The sequence below is a fragment of the Podarcis tiliguerta genome, assembly GCF_965153285.1.
Source record: "Podarcis tiliguerta genome assembly, chromosome: 13".
NCBI lineage: Eukaryota > Metazoa > Chordata > Lepidosauria > Squamata > Lacertidae > Podarcis > Podarcis tiliguerta.
In genome coordinates this window covers 49,374,964-49,394,082 of record NC_139546.1, presented here as the reverse complement: position 1 = coordinate 49,394,082, position 19,119 = coordinate 49,374,964, and the positions used below count along the sequence as shown (strand labels likewise).

Genomic DNA, 19,119 nt, shown 5'->3' with positions numbered 1-19,119 from the left:
TGGGCCATGGTGACCATCAATAATTAAGAAGTCAAAATGAGATCATAGCACAGCTCTGCATAGCAGCCTTCTTATTGGTTCAGTTCAGAAAATCCTCCAAATCGTGGTTTGGAGGATGAGGAATATGAAATGGGCTTGCATGCTCTCTTCTCCACCTCTTTCTTCTCTTCTTGAGTCCCTCCACCATTTCTAGGTTGCTCTAACCATAGTTTGCCATGACACCAGAATCAGACAAACGATGGTTAGGGATGAACCTCAAACTGGTGTGTAGCCTCACTTCAGATCATGGTTTAAAGGTTAGCCCTAGGCATAGATGGTTGAAGTTGCGGTTGGTCTGGCTTGAACAACCTGGAAGTCAAGGAGGGAAATGGTGTGCAAGGATTGGGTGGCAGGGGTGGAAGAAAGGAGACTTCGAGTATTGTTGGAATTGATCAGTTGCCAGTGACTCGCTGGGCCTTTTAGACTTGTCTCTCCAGCTACAAAGATGAGGATCATCCTCCTTGGATCATCCTTCCCTTGGAACAGGGGAACAAAAAAAGCTTGCAGGTAAAAAGGGCCTCAGCAGATGCAAGCTAGGGAGATTTTTCTGTTGTTAGCCAAGATGAAACAAGATGACCTCTTGGCCCAAGAGGTTCTTAGGCCTTACATTTCTGGGAGTGAATGACAGCTGTTCCTCTGGAACCCAGTTACAGTATGTGTGTTTGTAGCAAATGGCTGGGCTACCCCATCACCAGGAATATAGCATTACTCTCAAGTCAAAACCTGAATTTTTTCTGTTGAGTGATGTAACACAAAGCCCAGGGCATAAGTTGATCTGGAGCTGTGTCCTGCTATGTATGATACAGTAATAAAGGGAAGCATGTCTCTGAATAACTGGCAACCACATATGGGTTAAGGGAACAGGAATTCTAGGAAGACTTGAGTTTTCATGCCTTTCTTCTGTTACTCCCACTGTGTGTGTGTGTGTGTGTGTGTGTGCACATGCATGTATGTATGTATGTCTGTATGTCTGTAATAATGCCCTTCTGTAATCTTACCATGCAAGTGAAGAAATTGGGATTTTTACAGGTTTCAGTATTTTGAGAACTCCATTTCCACTTTTCAGAAGTCTAGCCTTTCTAGCTGCATTCTTAGACATGAATGTATGTGAAATCTTATGGATGGGTCTGGAGCATGATTTCAGGTGTCTTAGGCTCCAGGGCCTGGCCTATGGATAGAAGCAGCAGGGATCCTGACAGAATTCGGGGCCTGAGCACGATCATGGGCCAGGGTTTGCTGTGCTAGAAATTAACCCCTTTAGAATCTTGTGCGTGGCTTTCCCTGTCAGATGGATGAAAGCTTGTATTTATGCCCATTGCACAAGGGCTGTGAATGTCTGCCAGCCAAACTCCCAGAGGTCCTTGTACACTCGAGCCCCAGTTGGTTCAAACGTCGGCATGCTGGTTACGAGCGCTTTGTGTTGACAGCAGATGAAGTGCTGAGGCTGGTTGGGGGCAGAGAGATCAAGAAGATGCAGCATCTGCAGCGAGGATTATTGCAGATGATGGATGTCTTGTGCTCCAGGGTTCTTGGCTGCAGGGATAGAGGGATGAAGGAGGAGAGGAGGTCAGAGCTATCGCCTCCAGCCCTGTACGGCAACATGGTGCTTTGTTTCTGTGAGTGTGGTGTTGGCCTCTGTTGGATTAAACAGAGCACTGGCCTGTTCCAGTTTGGCTGTTCTTGTCTTCCCTTGAGACAGATAAAAGCCAAAAGGAGCAAGCTACTGTAATCCTTGCCTTGCTGGGCTCTAAGGTTAGCCCCAGGGGAGGGGCAAGCTGGGGTGATTTATGTATAATGCTTTGGTTTGCTCTATGGAATAGGCTGCTTCCATGTTGGACTGATCCTGTAGTCCAACAGGATGCCTCCAGGTTAGTTTCACTTGTTTCGTGGAACGTTAATAACTTTCAGACCAGGAAGAAGCTGCTTTTTTTGTTTGTCTTAGATCCCAAATACATCAGGCCACTTCTGAAATATTCCATTCATGTGCTGATTTTGGGAATTTCATTGTTGATTGTTGCTCAGAACCACACACACCTCTAAGCATCTCCTCGGTGTAAAAAACCCCAACACACCAGAATAAAACCCCAAATACTTCCATTTCTGTCTTAAAAGGAGTTAGATCTTCAACTCTTCCTCCGCTAAGGAAGTGATATGAGAATTTTAACACTTCTGATACCTGGGTTCCTTCTGAAGTCTAATCTAAACTCATTAAGGCCCAGTTGATGGCCTTATTAGCAGGGAAGGTTTAATTGCTTCTGGATTCTATAAGGTGCTCCAGGTGCTGCACAGCTTCTCAGTCCTCTCTCTAATCTCAGGATTTATTTCACATAAATTAAAAAATGTCTGTTTCAAAATCATACAAAATCATTAACTGGTGTGAGGATTTCCAGGCTTTATGTTTTAGCTCCGAATGGGATAAGGCAACCAAAATGATCAGCAGGAAAAACACAAAAAACAAACAAAATGATCAGCAGGCTGGAGCAACTTCTGTATGAGGAAAGGTTGCAACATTTGGGACTTTTTACTTTAGAAACATGGCTTGTAAAGTGGGCGACACACATGATAGTGGTACTGGGTTCTATTCAGATAACTTTTATTTCTGTTAGACCCACTGGCATTAATGGACCTAGGTTAGTCATGGCCAATAATTTTGGAGAGCCTACGCTGAATAAAAATTGGTTGAATACAACTCCATTGTTCATATTCATGCATAGTATGGAGAAGGTGTATAGGGAGGTGTTTTTTTCCTTCTCTCATGAGACTAGAACTCAGGGACATCAAAAATAGTAGCAAGTTTGTATGGAGAAGAGTGCTGAGTGCAAGAACATCAAATCTTCTTTAGTGTTTCTTTGCTGTTCTCTGAAAGGGATGATGTAGGGTTTTCACGCTTGAACTTACATTGCTGTTTCGTTTCCCCTTCTTCCTAGGCCTCTTATTGCCAAAAAGAACCCCAAGATTCCAATGTCTAAAATGATGACTATCATGGGAGCTAAATGGCGGGAGTTCAGTGCCAACAACCCCTTCAAAGGGTCGACGGCAGCTGTGGCTGCAGCAGCTGCCGCAGCTGCAGCCGCAGTAGCTGAGCAGGTGTCGGCTGCAGTGTCGGCTGTCACTGCTTCACCTGAGCCACAACCGCCACTACCGCTGCAGCCTCCTCCTCAGCCTCCTCCAATCCGCAAAGCCAAAACCAAAGAAGGCAAAGGTGAGTAGCAGGAGACCTCAGGCCTTGCAGAAGGATGTGTGTGCACCCGTGTGTGCGGAGCACATTAGACAAAGCTGTTGGCTTGATCTGTCCAACTTCCCTTTGCTGTGGAAGCCAGACCTCTCCAATGTTTTGACACTGGAGCTCTGGAGAGTGGTGGTGGTGGTGGGCTAGTGGGATACAACGTGCGTGTCTGCCACCGAGTGGCCTTGAGTTTGTCACACCAATAGCATAAAGAGCCAAGATGTCAGATCTTGTGCCTAGAGCTGTGGGGCTGGTTCTTCACCCTGGACCCAGAGATCTTGGCTCCCAGCAATCCATACCCCAGCACACCAGGACTCCACTCTTCTCCCAAAGTACCAACTTTAAGTCCTCTAGTTCCCCACACCCAATGACAGCCTCACTTCTCTGTCCAGTGAGGCATCCACAAGGAAACAGACTCCCACTTCTACCCAGCAGAGGCAGGATCATGTGACACCAAACCAGAAGGACTTTGCTGATTCAGGGATGTTCCACTTCAGCTCCTTTCCTACCTTGTCCAGGTTAACAGCAGCTGTTCTGTTTCTATGGTGATTGTTTTTTACCACAGCTTTTTACCTTGACATTCTGCTATCTCAGGTTTCTCAGCTTTCATACTCGCATGCTCTTCTCTCCGGCTTTACACATAAAAAAATTACAAAAACTGTTGCCTCCTTATCTTTCATCGCTTCCTCTTTTCCCTTTGTTTTTCTGTTGCCTGGTCACAGCGCCAGTAGGCAGAGATCAGTCTTGCAAGGACATCAACAGAAATAAAGGAGGATTGGTTAGATTGGTGAGAAGGTTAAAAAGTGCTGCCGATAGCACTGTTTCCTTCACTGCCTGTGTGGCTGCTGCAGGGCACCCCACAGTGGATACCCAAGGAGGGTCGTCAGTGGAAGCAGACAACATTACTGGTAGTACCCTGAATCTCCTTCTAGCAGAGCATAAAAAAGCAGTATTGCTAGCTCAGAAACCGCTGTCTGTTACCAGCTGTTGTTGCCACTCTGGTCTCCTGACTGTCTCCAGAGATAAAGATCTGCTTTGGGGCAGCACAGTGAGGTTTGAGTGGGCCTCCTTATGCCGGAGGACTGCTGGAATGCTAACGTTTTCCCTTGAGGAACAAGTAATGCCATTTTCTGATCTTGCTGCTGAGGGGGGTTATGTAGCAGCAGCAATACTCAGTGGTCTGCTCCACTTATATGAATGGTAAACAACATACAGGATTCCAGCTTCTGCTTTTCTCTGCTGCTCAATCCAAGAGTTCCTCAGTGAAGATTGCACTGGTTGCGCTGCATGGCACTGCATCCACTACTGTAGCAGCTTCTGGTGGTACTTCCTTGGTTCAAGTATCTACACTGGATCTAACACAGCAGGCTGTAGCTGAGGAATGTACACAATAGCTAGGGACCCTGAGCTAGTGCTTGAGAGAGGGAGCTGTGGCACCACTGCTCACTTCACCAGCAACCCTCCTCCAACTCTTCTTTGGCTTCCATTCCTTCCAAGCTCAAATCAGCAGTTAAGGGTCCCAAGCACGCACTGCTGGGCAGATATCTGCTGGCCGTAAAATTGCTAGGGGTTGCAGATCCTTGCAAGCTGTCAGAAAACACTTAGGGAAAGGAAAGGTGCCTCCAGCTGCTGGGGGGGGGGGCATTATTCAGAAGATTGTAGGAAAATAGACTAACAGAGAAACTTCTATAAGTCCCAGAGATTAAGGAGAATGGAGTGAGGGTGGTCTGCCTTCATTGCTAAGCACTTACTCCCAAAGTGCTCTGAGATTGCAGGACCCAACCTCAGAACCTGTGCAGCAGATATCTAGGGCAGCAGCGTTCTTTTGTTTTTTGTTTTAAGCACAAACCTGCTGTCAAGCAAACCCGTTTCCCTCCCCTTTTTCTAATGTCATCAAAGAGGAGTAGGTGGCTCTCCTACAGACCAGGAGGGACATTAGTGTCTCTCATCATTTTTATTCTCTACCACAGCTGATCATGGAGCACCTGCGTTGACAGGTGGCAGCCCTGTTCTCAGTACTGTCCTGGCCAAATCATGTTCTTCAGGCACTCATGAGCTGTTTGAGTTTCTCTGTCTGAAGCTCCTCTTCTGAAGGTGCTTTCCCATGTGATGATCACATTATCACAGTATGCCTCTGAATGACAGGCTCCTGTGTATACACCTCTTGTGTATTATAGAAAAGGGCAGAGTGATTTCAAGACCAGACTCATCTTTATCCCTAAAGTTAATTCCTTGTCCCATCACTCTCAGGAGCTAATCCTGCCTTTCTTTGACCTTAACCCCTCTGAAGAAGGCTTGGCACAAGCTAGGCATGCGCAAGGCACTAAAATCCATTTCAGAAGCACTGTGCCCTTCAGGCACTCAGATTGCCTCTGTATTTCCTTTAATCCCTCTAACCTAGGCCAAAACATGACTAAGACGTCTCTGATTAGGTGGATCAGTGCACGTATATTGCTAGTTCTTGAGGCACAAAGCTTGCCTACACTGTTTAAAATCACGTTGAACTCGACCAGGGCAACCTGGCATCCCTGCTGCCTTTTCTACCAATGCTTCAATATTAAAGATACGAAGGTGTGTGACTTACTCCTCAGCAGATACTTTTCATTACATATTGTAGGATGCATGCCTGTGCTTTGACAGAGGTAGCTTTTGATAGGAGTGTGCTACAACATGTACTGCTGCTGTCTTAGATATCCATGTTGGGATGCCTGCCTCCCAATGTACGCAGAAAGGAACCTTGCTCCCTTATTGTGAATGCCCATCCTGGCCCAGTGTGACCAGAGGCATCCAGCCCTGCTCTTCTTCAGGTGGTTGGGTACCAGCTGGCACATGGGGGCTTTGGCTATAATTGTCCACCTGTGCCAGATGTGGAGACTGTTATTTCTGTTTTCCTAATACAGTGGTGCCTCGCAAGACGAAAAGAATCCGTTCCGCGGGTCTTTTCGTCTTGCGGTTTTTTCGTCTTGCGAAGCAAGCCCATTGACGGAGTAGCGCTATTAGCGCTATTGGCGATTTAAGGGCTAAAAACGGCTTTTTAAGGGGTGGGGGATTAGCGGTTTTGCTGCTAAAATGCTTTTAGCAGCTTAGCGATTCAAAATAAGGGGTTTTGGAGCAAAAAAAAAATTCAAATTTTTTCGTCATTTTTCGTCTTGCGAAGCAAGCCCATAGGGAAATTCGTCCTGCGAAGCGCCTCTGCAAACAGAAAACCCTTTCGTCTTGCGGGTTTTCCGTCTTGCGAGGCATTCGTCTAGCGGGGCACCACTGTATTTTTCCTCCAGTTTCTTAATGCACACAATATGTGATTGGCTTGTTAAGGAATTGGAACTGAGGCTAAGCCTCCTGAGCCAGCACAATGTTTCATTTTGGTGTCACCTGATCCTGCCTGCTTTAGGTGGTAGTAAGTAGGAGTCCATTCATATAAAGATTCCACCTTCACACTTGGCCAGGATAGACCTTCATGGTAAGCGACCAACACCCCGTTCTTTCCAAGAGGAGCGGTGTAGAAGAGGACAGCAGCCAGGACATTTGGCTTCTCAGCATCTGGTAGGGGGAATCTCTTGCCAAGCTCCGCCATCTGTTTGCTGCTTTGCAGCTTCACGGGAGCCAACGTCTTCACCCCAAACGCCTATCTATTTGCTCTTCAAATGTGTGTGCAGGGGGTGGGGGGGAGACAGAGAGCACTGAACACATTCATATGACAGCTTGCTTATTTATTTGTTTATTTCAACAAAAGGTCCAGGCCACAAGAAGCGGAGCAAGAGTCCTCGCATCCCAGAGATGAAGAGGAAGATGAAGGGGAAGAAGATGGCGCCTCTGAAGATCAAGCTGGGCATGATTGGGGGCAAGCGCAAAAAGAGCAGCTCAGTAAGACCCTCTCCTTGTCCACTGGGTGTGAATGTGGAGACTGGGTGAAAAGTGATGGGCGGATGGGCATTGTTTCTATTTGCCATTTTCGGACGGAAGAACTGTGCAGTTTTAAAAGAAGACATCACAGCTACCTGCCAAAATCGGATTTCTGTGACCTGTTTTTGTTATGCAAATGCAGCTCATTTGCTTCCCTTTGGCTCTTTTGCTTGCTTATTGTGCTAGTCGTGGGGAGGGTTCTTGGACTGATCTTCTTTGCTGCCCTTCTGGCTTTTGAGATTTCACCAGGTGCTGCCATAGCCTGCACAATGTTCAGCTTGCCTTTGAAGCCATCCTGCCCCACCACAGGCATAAGATTTTTCTTATGGGTTATGGTAGGAAACCAGGCTAGGCAGAGTTTGCATGGTATGACTGGAGGTATGCTTGTTGGCTTATAAAAATCACTTCTGTTTTCTTCTTGCCCCCTCACCTTTACCTTATAACTGTATTAAGTGGTGCTGTATTCTCCCTGCTCCCACCCCCTGACCATAACTGAGGAGGGCTGGATGGCAAGCCACCTCCTTTTTCTTCTTGCTTGCTCCTTGGGGCAGATACTAACCTCAGGTGCCAAGCCCGTCCCCCCCCCCCCCCACCTCCCAGCAACCATTTCCTCTCTCCCCTTTCCCCCTACTTCTGCTTCTGTATGGGCCTTTCCTAATGGAGGGCTGCTCCGGTTATGTACAGCATTTGTTTCAGAGTGACGAGGCGGGAGAGCCGGAGGAAGAATCTGACCTTGACAACTCCAGTGTTCACAGCTCCTCGGTGCGTTCTGACAGTTCAGGGCGGGTGAAGAAACTCAAGCGGGGCAGACCTGGACGGAAGAAGAAAAAAGGTGAGCGTGGGCTGTAGGTTAGAGCATGGTAGTTAGGTAAACAAACTCATTTCCTGGTAATAGGATAGATGTAGCTATCAATCACTCCTAACCCTGATGGCTGTGTTCTGCTTCCATGGTCAGAGGCAATAAACTTCTGAAAACCAGTTGATGAAAACTGCAGGTGGGCAGGGTACTGTTGTACTCATGTCCTCCTTGCAGGCATCTGGCTGGCCACTGCGACAACAGGATGCTAGATGGGCCACTAGTTCTTTTGGGTTAGAAAAAGACAATCCTACTAAATTTCCCTGTAAAAAGAACGACAGAAGGGGCAAAGGCTCGCTTTCTCACTCAGCTGCCAGGGCAGAAGGGCCTTTTCCCAAGTTTCCTGTTTGTGTGTGGCAAAGGAATTCTGGGAAGTTTCAGCCATGCCTCCTTCCCACTGGTTTGTGTCATTCACAGGCCCCCATAGCCCTGGAGAGAAGTTTCCATTCAACCCACCTTTCATTGTGCTAATCATCCAGCCTCTTCTCCCTTCAGTTGCTGCTTTTTCAGTTCCATCCCTTTTTGGGGACGAGCGGTAAATGCAATTTGTTGAATACCCCTCAGTTTCTAAGGGAGGAAGATGGATGACTCCCAATCCTAGACCTGCCCTGGCCCAGGTAAGGGAGTAGGTTGTACGTAGCTCAGGTGCCTTCATGCCATATTCTGGTTTCTCCCCACTTCCCGGCCCTGCAGTTGCTGGTGAAGAAGAGGCAGACGGCTACGAGACAGACCACCAAGACTACTGTGAGGTGTGTCAGCAGGGCGGGGAGATCATCCTCTGCGATTCATGTCCCAGAGCTTATCACCTGGTGTGCCTGGATCCGGAGCTAGACAAGGCCCCCGAGGGCAAATGGAGCTGCCCCCACTGTGTAAGCTGCTCACCTTTCTTCCTTGTTCTCTGCACACTAGCACCTCCCACCCTGTGTCTCCCCCATTTCCAGGGAAGGAGCTTGCCTGTTGTAGCCCTTGCTCTGGTGCCATTCCCGCTTAGGAGTCCAGGATGCTGTGCTAAAAATATATATTAAAAATCCAAAATATCAAGCTCTGAAAATTCAGATACTGTAGCTGGGATAGATTGTGCAAAAAACAACAAACTTGCACTTTCTAGTTCACCTTCTGAGTGCAAAACTGTCCTTTCCCTCCCTTTGTTTTAAATTAGTGCTTGGGTTAGGGATGGTGGGAAAAGAGGGGCTTTGGGGGGTGCTGTGTGCATAGGGACAAGGAGGCAGGGGCTGGGGTTCAGTGGAAGGACTCTGATTGGTCCATTCAGATGCCTTGTGGTTTCAAAACCCTGGCATATTCTCGTACCACAAAGACTAATGCAATTGAAGTGGGGATACTTGCTCTTCTGATGCTGTACTAGGAACCCAGATCCTGCTATTATTGGCTGCAAGGATCTGGATCTCTTTGAAAAATTATATTTAAAAAAATATTTAGCACATGTGCTGCTGAAGCTAGTACCTAAATTAATTTTTGAGAGCTACTCTGGGCTTTTAAAGCTGTGAGTCTTCTACATACTTCATTTTCCTTTGCCCAGAATTCAGGCTGTGTAGAAACAGAAACCCATGAGTCTGAAATGCATCAGAAAACCGTAGTTGCTGGATAGGCTCTGGCTTCTGCTGTTTGCAGCTCCAAGTGCTCCTACTTGCATGACCCCTATATCATAATCCAGCTCTCTCTCTCTGGGTGTGTCGTGTCCCTCGCCTGCAGGAAAAAGAAGGGGTGCAGTGGGAGCCAAAGGAGGAGGAAGAAGAGTATGAAGGGGAGCTGGACGATGCTGAGAAGGAGGAGGAGGACGATCACATGGAATACTGCCGCGTCTGTAAGGACGGGGGCGAGCTCTTGTGTTGTGATGCTTGCATCTCATCCTACCATATCCACTGCCTCAACCCGCCGCTTCCTGAGATCCCTAATGGGGAATGGCTGTGTCCCCGTTGCACGGTGAGGGCACTGGGAGAGAGGGCATCATGCTGGATTTCGGGGTGGGGGAGGAGTGGCTGTGCTGTGAGAAGAGGGTAAGAGAGAGAGACCAGCCAATGCATTTACTTGTCAGTAAGGCTCACTGGTTACATAAAGGGTTGCCTCCTGGACAAGAGGCTTTGGTGGGTGGCCAGACACCCTGTGTCTCTGACACCTTCTCTTTCCCATCCCCAGTGTCCCATGCTAAAGGGACGGGTCCAAAAAATCCTGCACTGGCGATGGGGGGAGCCTCCGACACCAGTCGCTGTTGCCCTGCCGCCCGATGCCAACCCAGACGACCCACCGCCCAAGTCTCTGCAGGGTCGTTCCGAGCGCGAATTCTTCGTCAAGTGGGTCGGGCTGTCCTATTGGCACTGCTCCTGGATAAAGGAATTGCAGGTACAACTTTCACTAAACTTGGGGCTGAGGCAGCTCCATGCCTCGTCAGACAGTGTGGGACCCCAAAACTGGAAATTAATGGTGGGGTGACAGTTCTGTCAACAGCACATAGGGAGAGCTTGGAGTGTCTAGGCATTTGAACCGCTCCACATAGGATCATTCAGTCCTTGGGCAGCTTGCTTCTGGTCTTTCCCCTGCCTTCGTCCTTCGGCATAAACTTAAATCAGTGTCAGCGCAACCGTGGGCTGGGGTGAACGTCTTCATTCCCTCTCTTCTGCCCCCAAGGACTGCCACCTCTCCCCAGCACCTCCCAGCACTCCAGCTCCAGCAGTGTTGTTCTGTTGTTGCTCTCTGGGCACGGGCAGCCAGGAAAGGTGCCAGCCTGTTTGTGCAAAAACCATGTCCGTTTGAAAGGTGGTATATTAGAATGGGAGAGCAGTAGCAGCAGCAACAACACATGTCTGTCAATGCCAATGATAAGCAGAAGTCCCAACTACTCTATGTCCCAACTACTTCTAATGACTGGATGCTGAGCATAGAGATCACCACCATCAGGGTGCCCTGTGTGTGAGCCTCCTTTAGGCATGTCACTGGCTTCATCAGAACTATGTGTGCTGTTTCTCTTGACCCATCATGGCAGAGGTTAGATGGCCACTGATCAGGGGTGCGGTCGCAGTGGGTTTTCTGTATCAGCATTTGATTCAAATTCACGTCTACTCAGTTTCTCACCTTTCTTTTTTCTTCCCTTTCTCTGCCCCCTCCCCCCCCACAAATCCCAGCTTGAGATTTTCCACCTGGTGATGTACAGGAATTACCAACGAAAGAACGACATGGATGAGCCCCCGCTGCTTGACTACGGTTCTGGTGATGACGATGGGAAGAGTGAGAAGAGGAAGAACAAGGATCCTTTCTATGCCGAGATGGAGGAGAAATACTACCGCTATGGCATCAAGCCTGACTGGATGACCATCCACCGTGTTATAAACCATAGGTCAGCTTGTGTGTGTGCGTGTGCACACTTGTGTTCGCATACTTCATCCCCTGTCACAATGATGCCATGGCTCAAGGGTGGTGAACCTGCAGCCCTCGGGCCAGATCTGGCCCACTAAACCACTGCAGGTGGTCGACAGGCATTGACAAAACTGAGCTCCTCTTCTCTGCAAAGGCAACTCTCTTGCTGGAAGGTCTTCCTGATCAGGAAACAGGAATGCATACTCCTTCCTGTTTCCTGAGCATTAAGACCTCCTGCCAACAGCACAGCACAGGAAGGAGGAACCTTTGTAAGGTCAACCAGTGGGGCTTTCTTCCCCGTCACAATGCTGGCTTGAACCTCTCTCCTTTCCTCTCAGCCCAGCACTGCAATGGGGATGAGTGCCATGCATACATCCTGGTGTGGTGTGTGCCAGCATATGCCTGTGTGTGCCAGCATATGCATGTGTTTGGTTTGTGCATGAGTGTGTGTGGTGTGCATGCATGCAGCCCTTGGACATTGGTCAGTTTTGAATGTGGCCCCTGGCCCCGGGAAGGTTTAGTCGCTTGTACCATAGCCCACGGCCAGTGCATTGTTAGTCCTGATGAGACCTAGGCGTGTGTTGGATACTTTGCGGTGGGCATTAGTGGGGTCACCCAGCGGGGAGTAATTGAGGTATAGGTGTTGGCAGCCTGGCCACTCCTGGGAACCCCACCTTTCTTTAAAGAATATTTAATCCTCAAGGTTCTGAAGAATAAAATGGATTTGAACGTGACCTTTGTGCGTTTCTCCAAGAGAATCCTTCTAAAAGATTTCCATATCTTCATGATATTCACCGGCTTAGCCATGGTGGCCTTTGTTGACTTAATCCCATCAGATGCCTTTTGGTGAAACAGAGTAAGCAAACCCAGTTTGTGTGTTTTCTTTTCTTTCTGCTTCTTTCTCTCTTTTCTCTTTGCGGCGTGGATTTACTGCGTGCAGCATTGACAAAAAGGGCAACTACCACTACCTGGTGAAATGGCGTGACCTTTCCTACGACCAGTCCACGTGGGAGGAGGATGAGATGTCGATTCCCGACTATGAGTACCAGAAGCAGGCCTATTGGTTTCACAGGTGAGGAAACTATGAGGGTGGCAGTGGGGAGGGAGGCACTGAGCAGGGCAGGATTGAACTGCCTGGCCCAATGCACCATGGGCCATGCGTGAGATTCCTGAGTGAGACACAATGGGGCCTTCCTCTCTCTCCACCCCCCTCACTCTCTAGAGAGCTGATAATGGGTGAAGACCCTGCCCAGCCCAGGAAGTACAAGAAGAAGAAGAAGGAGCTGACGTCGGAGGACCCGCCCAACTCCCCCACCAACGATGTAAGCTCTGGGGTGGTGGCTAGCAGTGCAGCCACTCACCCTTGATGCTGCAGCACTAGGCTGGGAAGGGAGTGCAGCCTGACAAAGAGGAAAGCTCTGTGCAGCTGATGGGCCCAAGACGTATTAAATGGGGATCATTTCAGGGGTGGTGTCCAGAAGGGAGCGAGCCTCTGTCCGTGTGTGTGCATGGCTCTCACCTCTCTGCTTCTCTCTCTGGACATCCTTGCAGCCCACGGTGAAGTATGACAGCCAGCCACGCTTCATCACGTCCACAGGGGGCACGCTGCACATGTATCAGCTGGAAGGCCTGAACTGGCTGCGGTTCTCCTGGGCCCAGAGCACAGACACCATTCTGGCAGATGAGATGGGCCTCGGCAAGACGATCCAGACCATTGTCTTCTTGTACTCGCTGTACAGGGAGGTAAGCCAGGAGTGGTGGCCTGGGCATGTTCGCTCTCTTTTCCATTATCCAAAGTATGTGAGTCTCTCTCTCTCCTTCCCCCTGCCACTGCCCCTGCCTCCTGTGGAAACCTAACATTTACGTGTCATTACATGGCCCTTTCCTTATGCTGTGACCCAGGATTTCTGAACTGGTTCTCTTCCTTTTCTGATCATGCGCCTTCCCAAGTGTTACAAAGAAAGTGCTGGCTTCCTGTCCTAAAAGCTCACAGTCCTAAAAGTAGAGGAAGGAGAACAAGGGTATGCATGGGACAGAGGGGGGAAATGGGTTATACAGTGGACACTTGGGATGCGAATGTGATCCGTGTGGGAGGCATGTTTGCGACCCACGCGTCTGCGCATGCGCGGGTTGTGATTTGGTGCTTCTGCACATGCGCAAGTGCTGAAACCCGGAAGTAACCGTTCCAGTACTTCCGGGTTCGGCGAGGTGCGCAACCCGAAATCACACAACCTGAAGCGTCTGTAACCCGAGGTATGACTGTAAACCTTCCAGTGAAACTCTCCCACCTACTCCAGACCCCTTGCGTCTTTCCAAGAAAGAAAGCCAATAAAGTTGCTTTTGCCAACGTTGTCTTTGTTTACCCAGTTCCACCTTTCAAAACAACTAAAAGTGCCCCCATACTCCTTCTGAGCCCCCATTCCCTGTTTGCCTAGCCCCTCTCCCCCTCTGAGATGGAATGGAAGAGATTCTCTTTGCTTCCTACCTCAGGCCCATCCATTCACTTCCACTGTTCTCCAACCAGATTGAAGCCACAGACTATTCTCCTCCAATCTGCTTTGGATGCCATAAGGAAGTTTCCTGCCACTTGTTACTTCCCTCAAAACCTCCGCCTTAGCTCTCGTTTTATTTGGGGTTTCCCTTCAGGGTTTCTGAAGGGAGACGGGCCTTGTTTGTTGTTTGGCCTCTCTGCTCTCCCAAGCTTCTCCCCTTTGGGGTTTCCTCATGGGCGAGTGTTCTGGAGCTGAACTGTTTCTGCAGGATCCTACCCGTCAGCATGAGCTAGACCTCAAGTGCTCCCTCCCTGCTGTCCTCCTCTGCCCCAACCACCTCCTGTCTTGACCTCCTCATGGCAGCCTCCCAATGAGTGCCTGCTTTGCCAAGACATCTTGCTGAAGTACGTGAGCCGCAGGCTTTTCTGAAAGGTGGTGAGGCAAGGGAAAGCCCTTTGCTTAAGCCAGCAGCTGAGTTGCTGTCTGCTCCAGCTGCTGATCCCGCACCATGAGTGGGGCGGATCCTGCCACATTGCCCTAGATTCTTTTCCCCATAACAGAAATATCTGGCCGCAGGCAGCCCTCCTCCACAAAAGAAAAGGTGCACATTTAATCTCTGTTGTAGGGCAGCTTCCTTGTTGGTGATGACGTGGGAAGCACACAATGTGCATATGCTTCTCTGAACACGAGCGTGAATGCATCTGGGAAACCTGATGGGGCCAGATTTCCCAGATACATGCAAATCTGTCTGTGACATCTGCCTGATTACCTGTTCCATGTTGGAAGCATCCGTGTTGTGCTGGTGCTTCCTACTGCATTCATAACGTGTGGAGCCATCGCCAGCCTTGTGTGATGTCGATTGTATGTCTTTTGGGCACTGACCATATGAGGTCTCCGTGTTCTGTATACCGCCTAGCACACTGTTGGTGCTGAATGAACGTCTGGTGGGAGGAGTGCATCAGCCCCAGGCAAAGGGTCCTTCTGTGAACAGCTGTTACTTCTGTATGAACAGCTGCTGTGACTGGCTGCGTGTCAGTGATCCCAGCAGAGCCACAGGAGAACCTTGCTCATTCTGGCAGCCAGCGTTTTATGAATGGATTTCTCTTTGCCTAGCTGAGCCCCTGGGAGCCAAAAGCAAAGAGCCTGAGAATTGCTGCATCAGGCTGAGTCAGGGCTGGGAGCTGCCGGTGGCCTCTTTTGACTCCTCCCGAGCTGCAGACAGGAAAGTTCCTTTTAGTTCACATGTGATTTCCGTGCTCTTCCTCTCCCCCCCCCCCCAGGGCCACACCAAAGGGCCTTTCCTGGTCAGTGCTCCGCTGTCCACCATCATCAACTGGGAACGAGAATTTCAGATGTGGGCACCCAATTTCTATGTGGTGACCTACACAGGGGATAAAGACAGCCGCTCCATCATCCGTGAGAATGAGTTTTCTTTTGAGGACAACGCCATGAAGGGTGGAAAGAAGGCCTTTAAAATGAAGGCAAGTGCAGCGGGGGGTTTCCCCCCACCTTACAGCAACAGCAGTGCTGACTCTGCAGATTCCCATGGGCCTCGTATTGATTGTGGTCAATATAATTTTGCTCCCCACCAAACCTTGAGGCGGAAGGCAGCTTGTTAACCCCTTCGCTTCCAAGCCCCACAATGCTGCCTTGCCAGCTTGCCTTTCAGTTGCACAAGAGCTCCAAACTCTTCCCCCATCAAGGAGAACCACATTCAGTGGTGCCATGGAGCAGATGGTGGCTATACGTTTTCCCACCTTCTGTATTTCTCCTTTTTGTTTTCAGAGAGAAGCTCAGGTGAAATTTCACGTCCTCCTTACCTCCTATGAGCTTGTCACCATTGACCAGGCTGCCTTGGCATCCATCCGGTGGGCCTGTCTTGTTGTGGATGAAGCTCACCGACTCAAAAACAACCAGTCCAAGGTGAGGAGAGCTGTGTGGAAGGAAGCCTGAGCTGGCTTGTCCTGGATAAATGCCAGGATTTGGGACTCATCTGTGGTGGGTGAGGGTGTAGGAAGGTGGAGGGAGGGAAGAAGGGTGCTCTGATGCCTGTACTGCTCTTGCTTTCAGTTCTTCAGGGTGTTAAACGGTTATAAGATCGACCACAAACTGCTGCTCACTGGGACTCCTTTGCAAAACAACTTGGAGGAGCTGTTCCACCTGCTGAATTTCCTCACTCCTGAGAGATTCAAGTATGGCTAAGTTTGTGCTTCCTTCCCCTTTGCTGTGGAGGCCTGTTAATCAGAGAGCTGGAGGGGCTTAATCTTAACTTCTCTCCTATCTGTCATTGACACACTGGCCTGTTTGTCATCTACCTTCAGACTGGGGTCCCGGTCCACAGTTTCCCCTCTCCTTTCCAAGTTTGCACCCACCAGTAACCTTTTCATCCAGTGCATAGCTAGCCTGAACATAGGGTGGAGTTTCTACCTAATCTTCCACCCAGCTGGAACTTGGTAGAACAGAGGGGCTGAGTCCTTCCACTCTAATCACAGAAGGCCTTTGGATAAGTTCAGCCTTCATAAGCATGAGGAGGGCCTGGTGAGCCAGTTGACATAAAAAGACTTGGCTGAATGTGAAAGGACAAGCGAATAGCAGATCTCTAGATAACCACTTCTTAGTTGTCCTTCATGCCAGCCTTGTAAGACCTAGTGCCTAACAGCTGATCCCAAAATGTGGTGGGCCATCTGCCTCACAGCACAGCTCTAGTGTGAATGTTATACAGAAAGCGGTTTGGAAAACCTATAAAACAGGAGCATTTGGGCATCTGAAAATGTATATCTGGAGGGATGGCTCCCTCTGCTGACCAGACATGCACACTGCTGGCAATCTGGCATCTTGATGACTCCTAAGTGAAACTTAATGCGACTTCTGGTGGCCACAAGGGATTTCCGTTTGTCTGAAACAGATGTCTAGTGATTGGGGGCGGGCTCCTCCCATCAGCACTGGAAGCTGGACTTGTAGAGGCTTCAAGCTCTTTCCAGGGCGGGTGGAGAGGGCCATGTTACATTTTCACATTTTTGCCCTTTGTTAACTGAGGAACCTCAGCTGCTCTTGCCTCTCCAAGGCTTAGCGAAACTAAAAGAGACGGCTTCTTTCTTACCTCTTTCATTGACTTTAGGCCTGGAAATATTTTTATTTGGTTTGGTGGTGTCTTTTACTCCGAGACTTGCAAAGGAACTACAAAGCATTAAGTGCTCCCTCCCCTTCACGTCTGTGGATTTGTTATTTCTTTCCACCTACCAACTCAAGATCCTGCCTTCCCAGCCTTCAAATTTGACACCACATTAACACTACATCAATTATCCACTTTTATTTATTTATTTATTTTAAAATACATTTAGTCACTTTTCTGGACAAGAGCCTTATCATCAAAATTAAAACCTTAAAAATTAGTGCACAGTTTAAAACTTTAAATAATTTTTAAAAGCCTAATACAGTGGTACCTGTGAAACAGCCCTGTTTATGAACGGTTTGGTTTACAAACTCCGCAAAACTGGAAGTAGCGTCCCAGTTTGCGACCTTTACTTGGTCTAAGAATGGAATTTGAAAGGTGGAAGGGCACTGGCGGCGGGAAGCCTCATTAAGGAAAGTGTGCCTCGGTTTAAGAACGGTTTCAGTTTAAGAACAGACTTCCGGAATGGATTAAGTTCGTAAACCAAGGTACCACTGTGCTACAAGTCAGCAACCTTGACAGGTTTCCACCTGTCACCCAAAATGAATAACTCAGTTATGAATATAACTCAATGAATAACTCAGTCTAACTCAGTTATCACCCAGGTAATTATTATCGTGCCTTAGAGAGCAGTTGTATACCACCCTTCATCTGCACATCTCAGGGTGGTTCGCAAGCTAAAAATGCAATATAAAAGCACAAAATACATGACAAAAACAAGAACAGAAAACCCCAACCAATAACCCCCCTCCCCTTCCACAAACACATTTAAAAGGAGTAAAGGTACCCCTGCCCGTACAGGCCAGTCTTGACAGACTCTAGGGTTGTATAGGTTGTTAAATCGACCCAAGGCCTTGCTGAAGAAGAACTTGGTGCCTAAAAGTGTATAATGAAGGTGTCAGCCAAATCTCCCTGGTTCCTCAATTCTGTTTGCCCAGCCAATTTCTCCCTAGAAAATCCACTTTGTGTTGCTGTTTGTCTTGATTTAGTGCTAAAGAATGGGTTTTTCCGGGGAATGTGGTGAGGTAAAGGCAAAACCACTTGGATCCATGCCGAGAAAGCACAGGACAAGCAGAAAACTGCTTGGACCCATGCTTTCTAGGCACAGGAAATGTGGGCAAGCCGTCCCTGTCTGAAACCCTGGAGAGCCACTGCTGCCAGCCAGTGTAGACAGTACTGCAGGGGTCGGCAAGATTTAGCTCACCTGGGCCAGTTCACTCCAATGGATATCTCTCTGTGGGCCAGTGTCTGCATCTGCGCAGACACGATTTCCGGCATCTGCGTCTGCGCAGACACGATTTTTGGCACAGCGTGCGGGGACTCACTGAGCGGGTGGCTCGGTTTCGGGAGCCGGTTAAATGACCCTCGTGGGCCGCTTGGGGCCCGTGGCCTTAGGGTGCCTACCCCTGCAGTACTGTATATGGCAGCTCCCTATGTTTTCTATGCTTCTATATACTGTCTGCAATCACAAAATATTTTAGGGTGAGTCACAAAATTTAAGTGAATAAAGAAAATGCAATTTAAAACCAATTTACTTTTTATGATCCTAACCCCACTCCGCAAGCCATTGTTTTAAGGAAGCTGGAGGAGCATGACTTGGTTATAACTGGGGGAAGTTGAAGGATGGGGCATTTGTTTCATTAAGGGTGCCCTCCCTTCGTTCACCTGCCCTAATTTGAGCATTAGGCTTGGGGGATCTTTGTGACAGATCCTCCTTCAGATACTTCCCCCAGCCCCAAATCCCTTCCTTTCCCTTGCTTGTGTGCAGCATTTTGTTGGCCTGAAATATCCCCAGAGGTGTACACGTAACAGCTTCTGTCTCTTTCCCACAGCAACCTGGAAGGCTTCCTGGAGGAGTTTGCTGACATCTCCAAGGAGGACCAAATAAAAAAACTCCATGACCTCTTGGGACCCCATATGTTGCGCCGTCTCAAGGCTGACGTCTTCAAGAACATGCCGGCCAAGACAGAGCTCATTGTCCGGGTGGAGCTCAGCCCCATGCAGAAGTATGGGCAGGATTGGGGGAGGAGAGGCAGTATGGGGGACTGTCCTTTCCATGCAA

At 48.9% G+C, this 19,119-nt stretch overlaps 1 protein-coding gene across 9 annotated transcripts in view; it reads left to right on the top strand.

Annotated features, from left to right (window-relative positions):
- The window catches only part of CHD3 (chromodomain helicase DNA binding protein 3), a 60,503-nt gene that overhangs the window by 21,020 nt on the left and 20,364 nt on the right, over window positions 1-19,119 (top strand). For 4 of the 9 annotated variants that reach the window (XM_083410001.1, XM_083410007.1, XM_083410006.1 and 1 more), the window contains exons 5-18: window positions 2,967-3,241; window positions 6,999-7,129; window positions 7,853-8,000; window positions 8,718-8,893; window positions 9,735-9,965; window positions 10,179-10,382; window positions 11,162-11,373; window positions 12,334-12,465; window positions 12,616-12,715; window positions 12,945-13,136; window positions 15,166-15,366; window positions 15,671-15,808; window positions 15,956-16,077; window positions 18,890-19,063. In XM_083410001.1, coding sequence (XP_083266127.1) covers window positions 2,967-3,241; window positions 6,999-7,129; window positions 7,853-8,000; window positions 8,718-8,893; window positions 9,735-9,965; window positions 10,179-10,382; window positions 11,162-11,373; window positions 12,334-12,465; window positions 12,616-12,715; window positions 12,945-13,136; window positions 15,166-15,366; window positions 15,671-15,808; window positions 15,956-16,077; window positions 18,890-19,063 — 2,436 coding nt within the window. The remainder of the gene's footprint in view (window positions 1-2,966; window positions 3,242-6,998; window positions 7,130-7,852; window positions 8,001-8,717; window positions 8,894-9,734; window positions 9,966-10,178; window positions 10,383-11,161; window positions 11,374-12,333; window positions 12,466-12,615; window positions 12,716-12,944; window positions 13,137-15,165; window positions 15,367-15,670; window positions 15,809-15,955; window positions 16,078-18,889; window positions 19,064-19,119) is intronic. The other 5 variants (XM_083410002.1, XM_083410008.1, XM_083410003.1 and 2 more) reach the window with 3 other exon arrangements.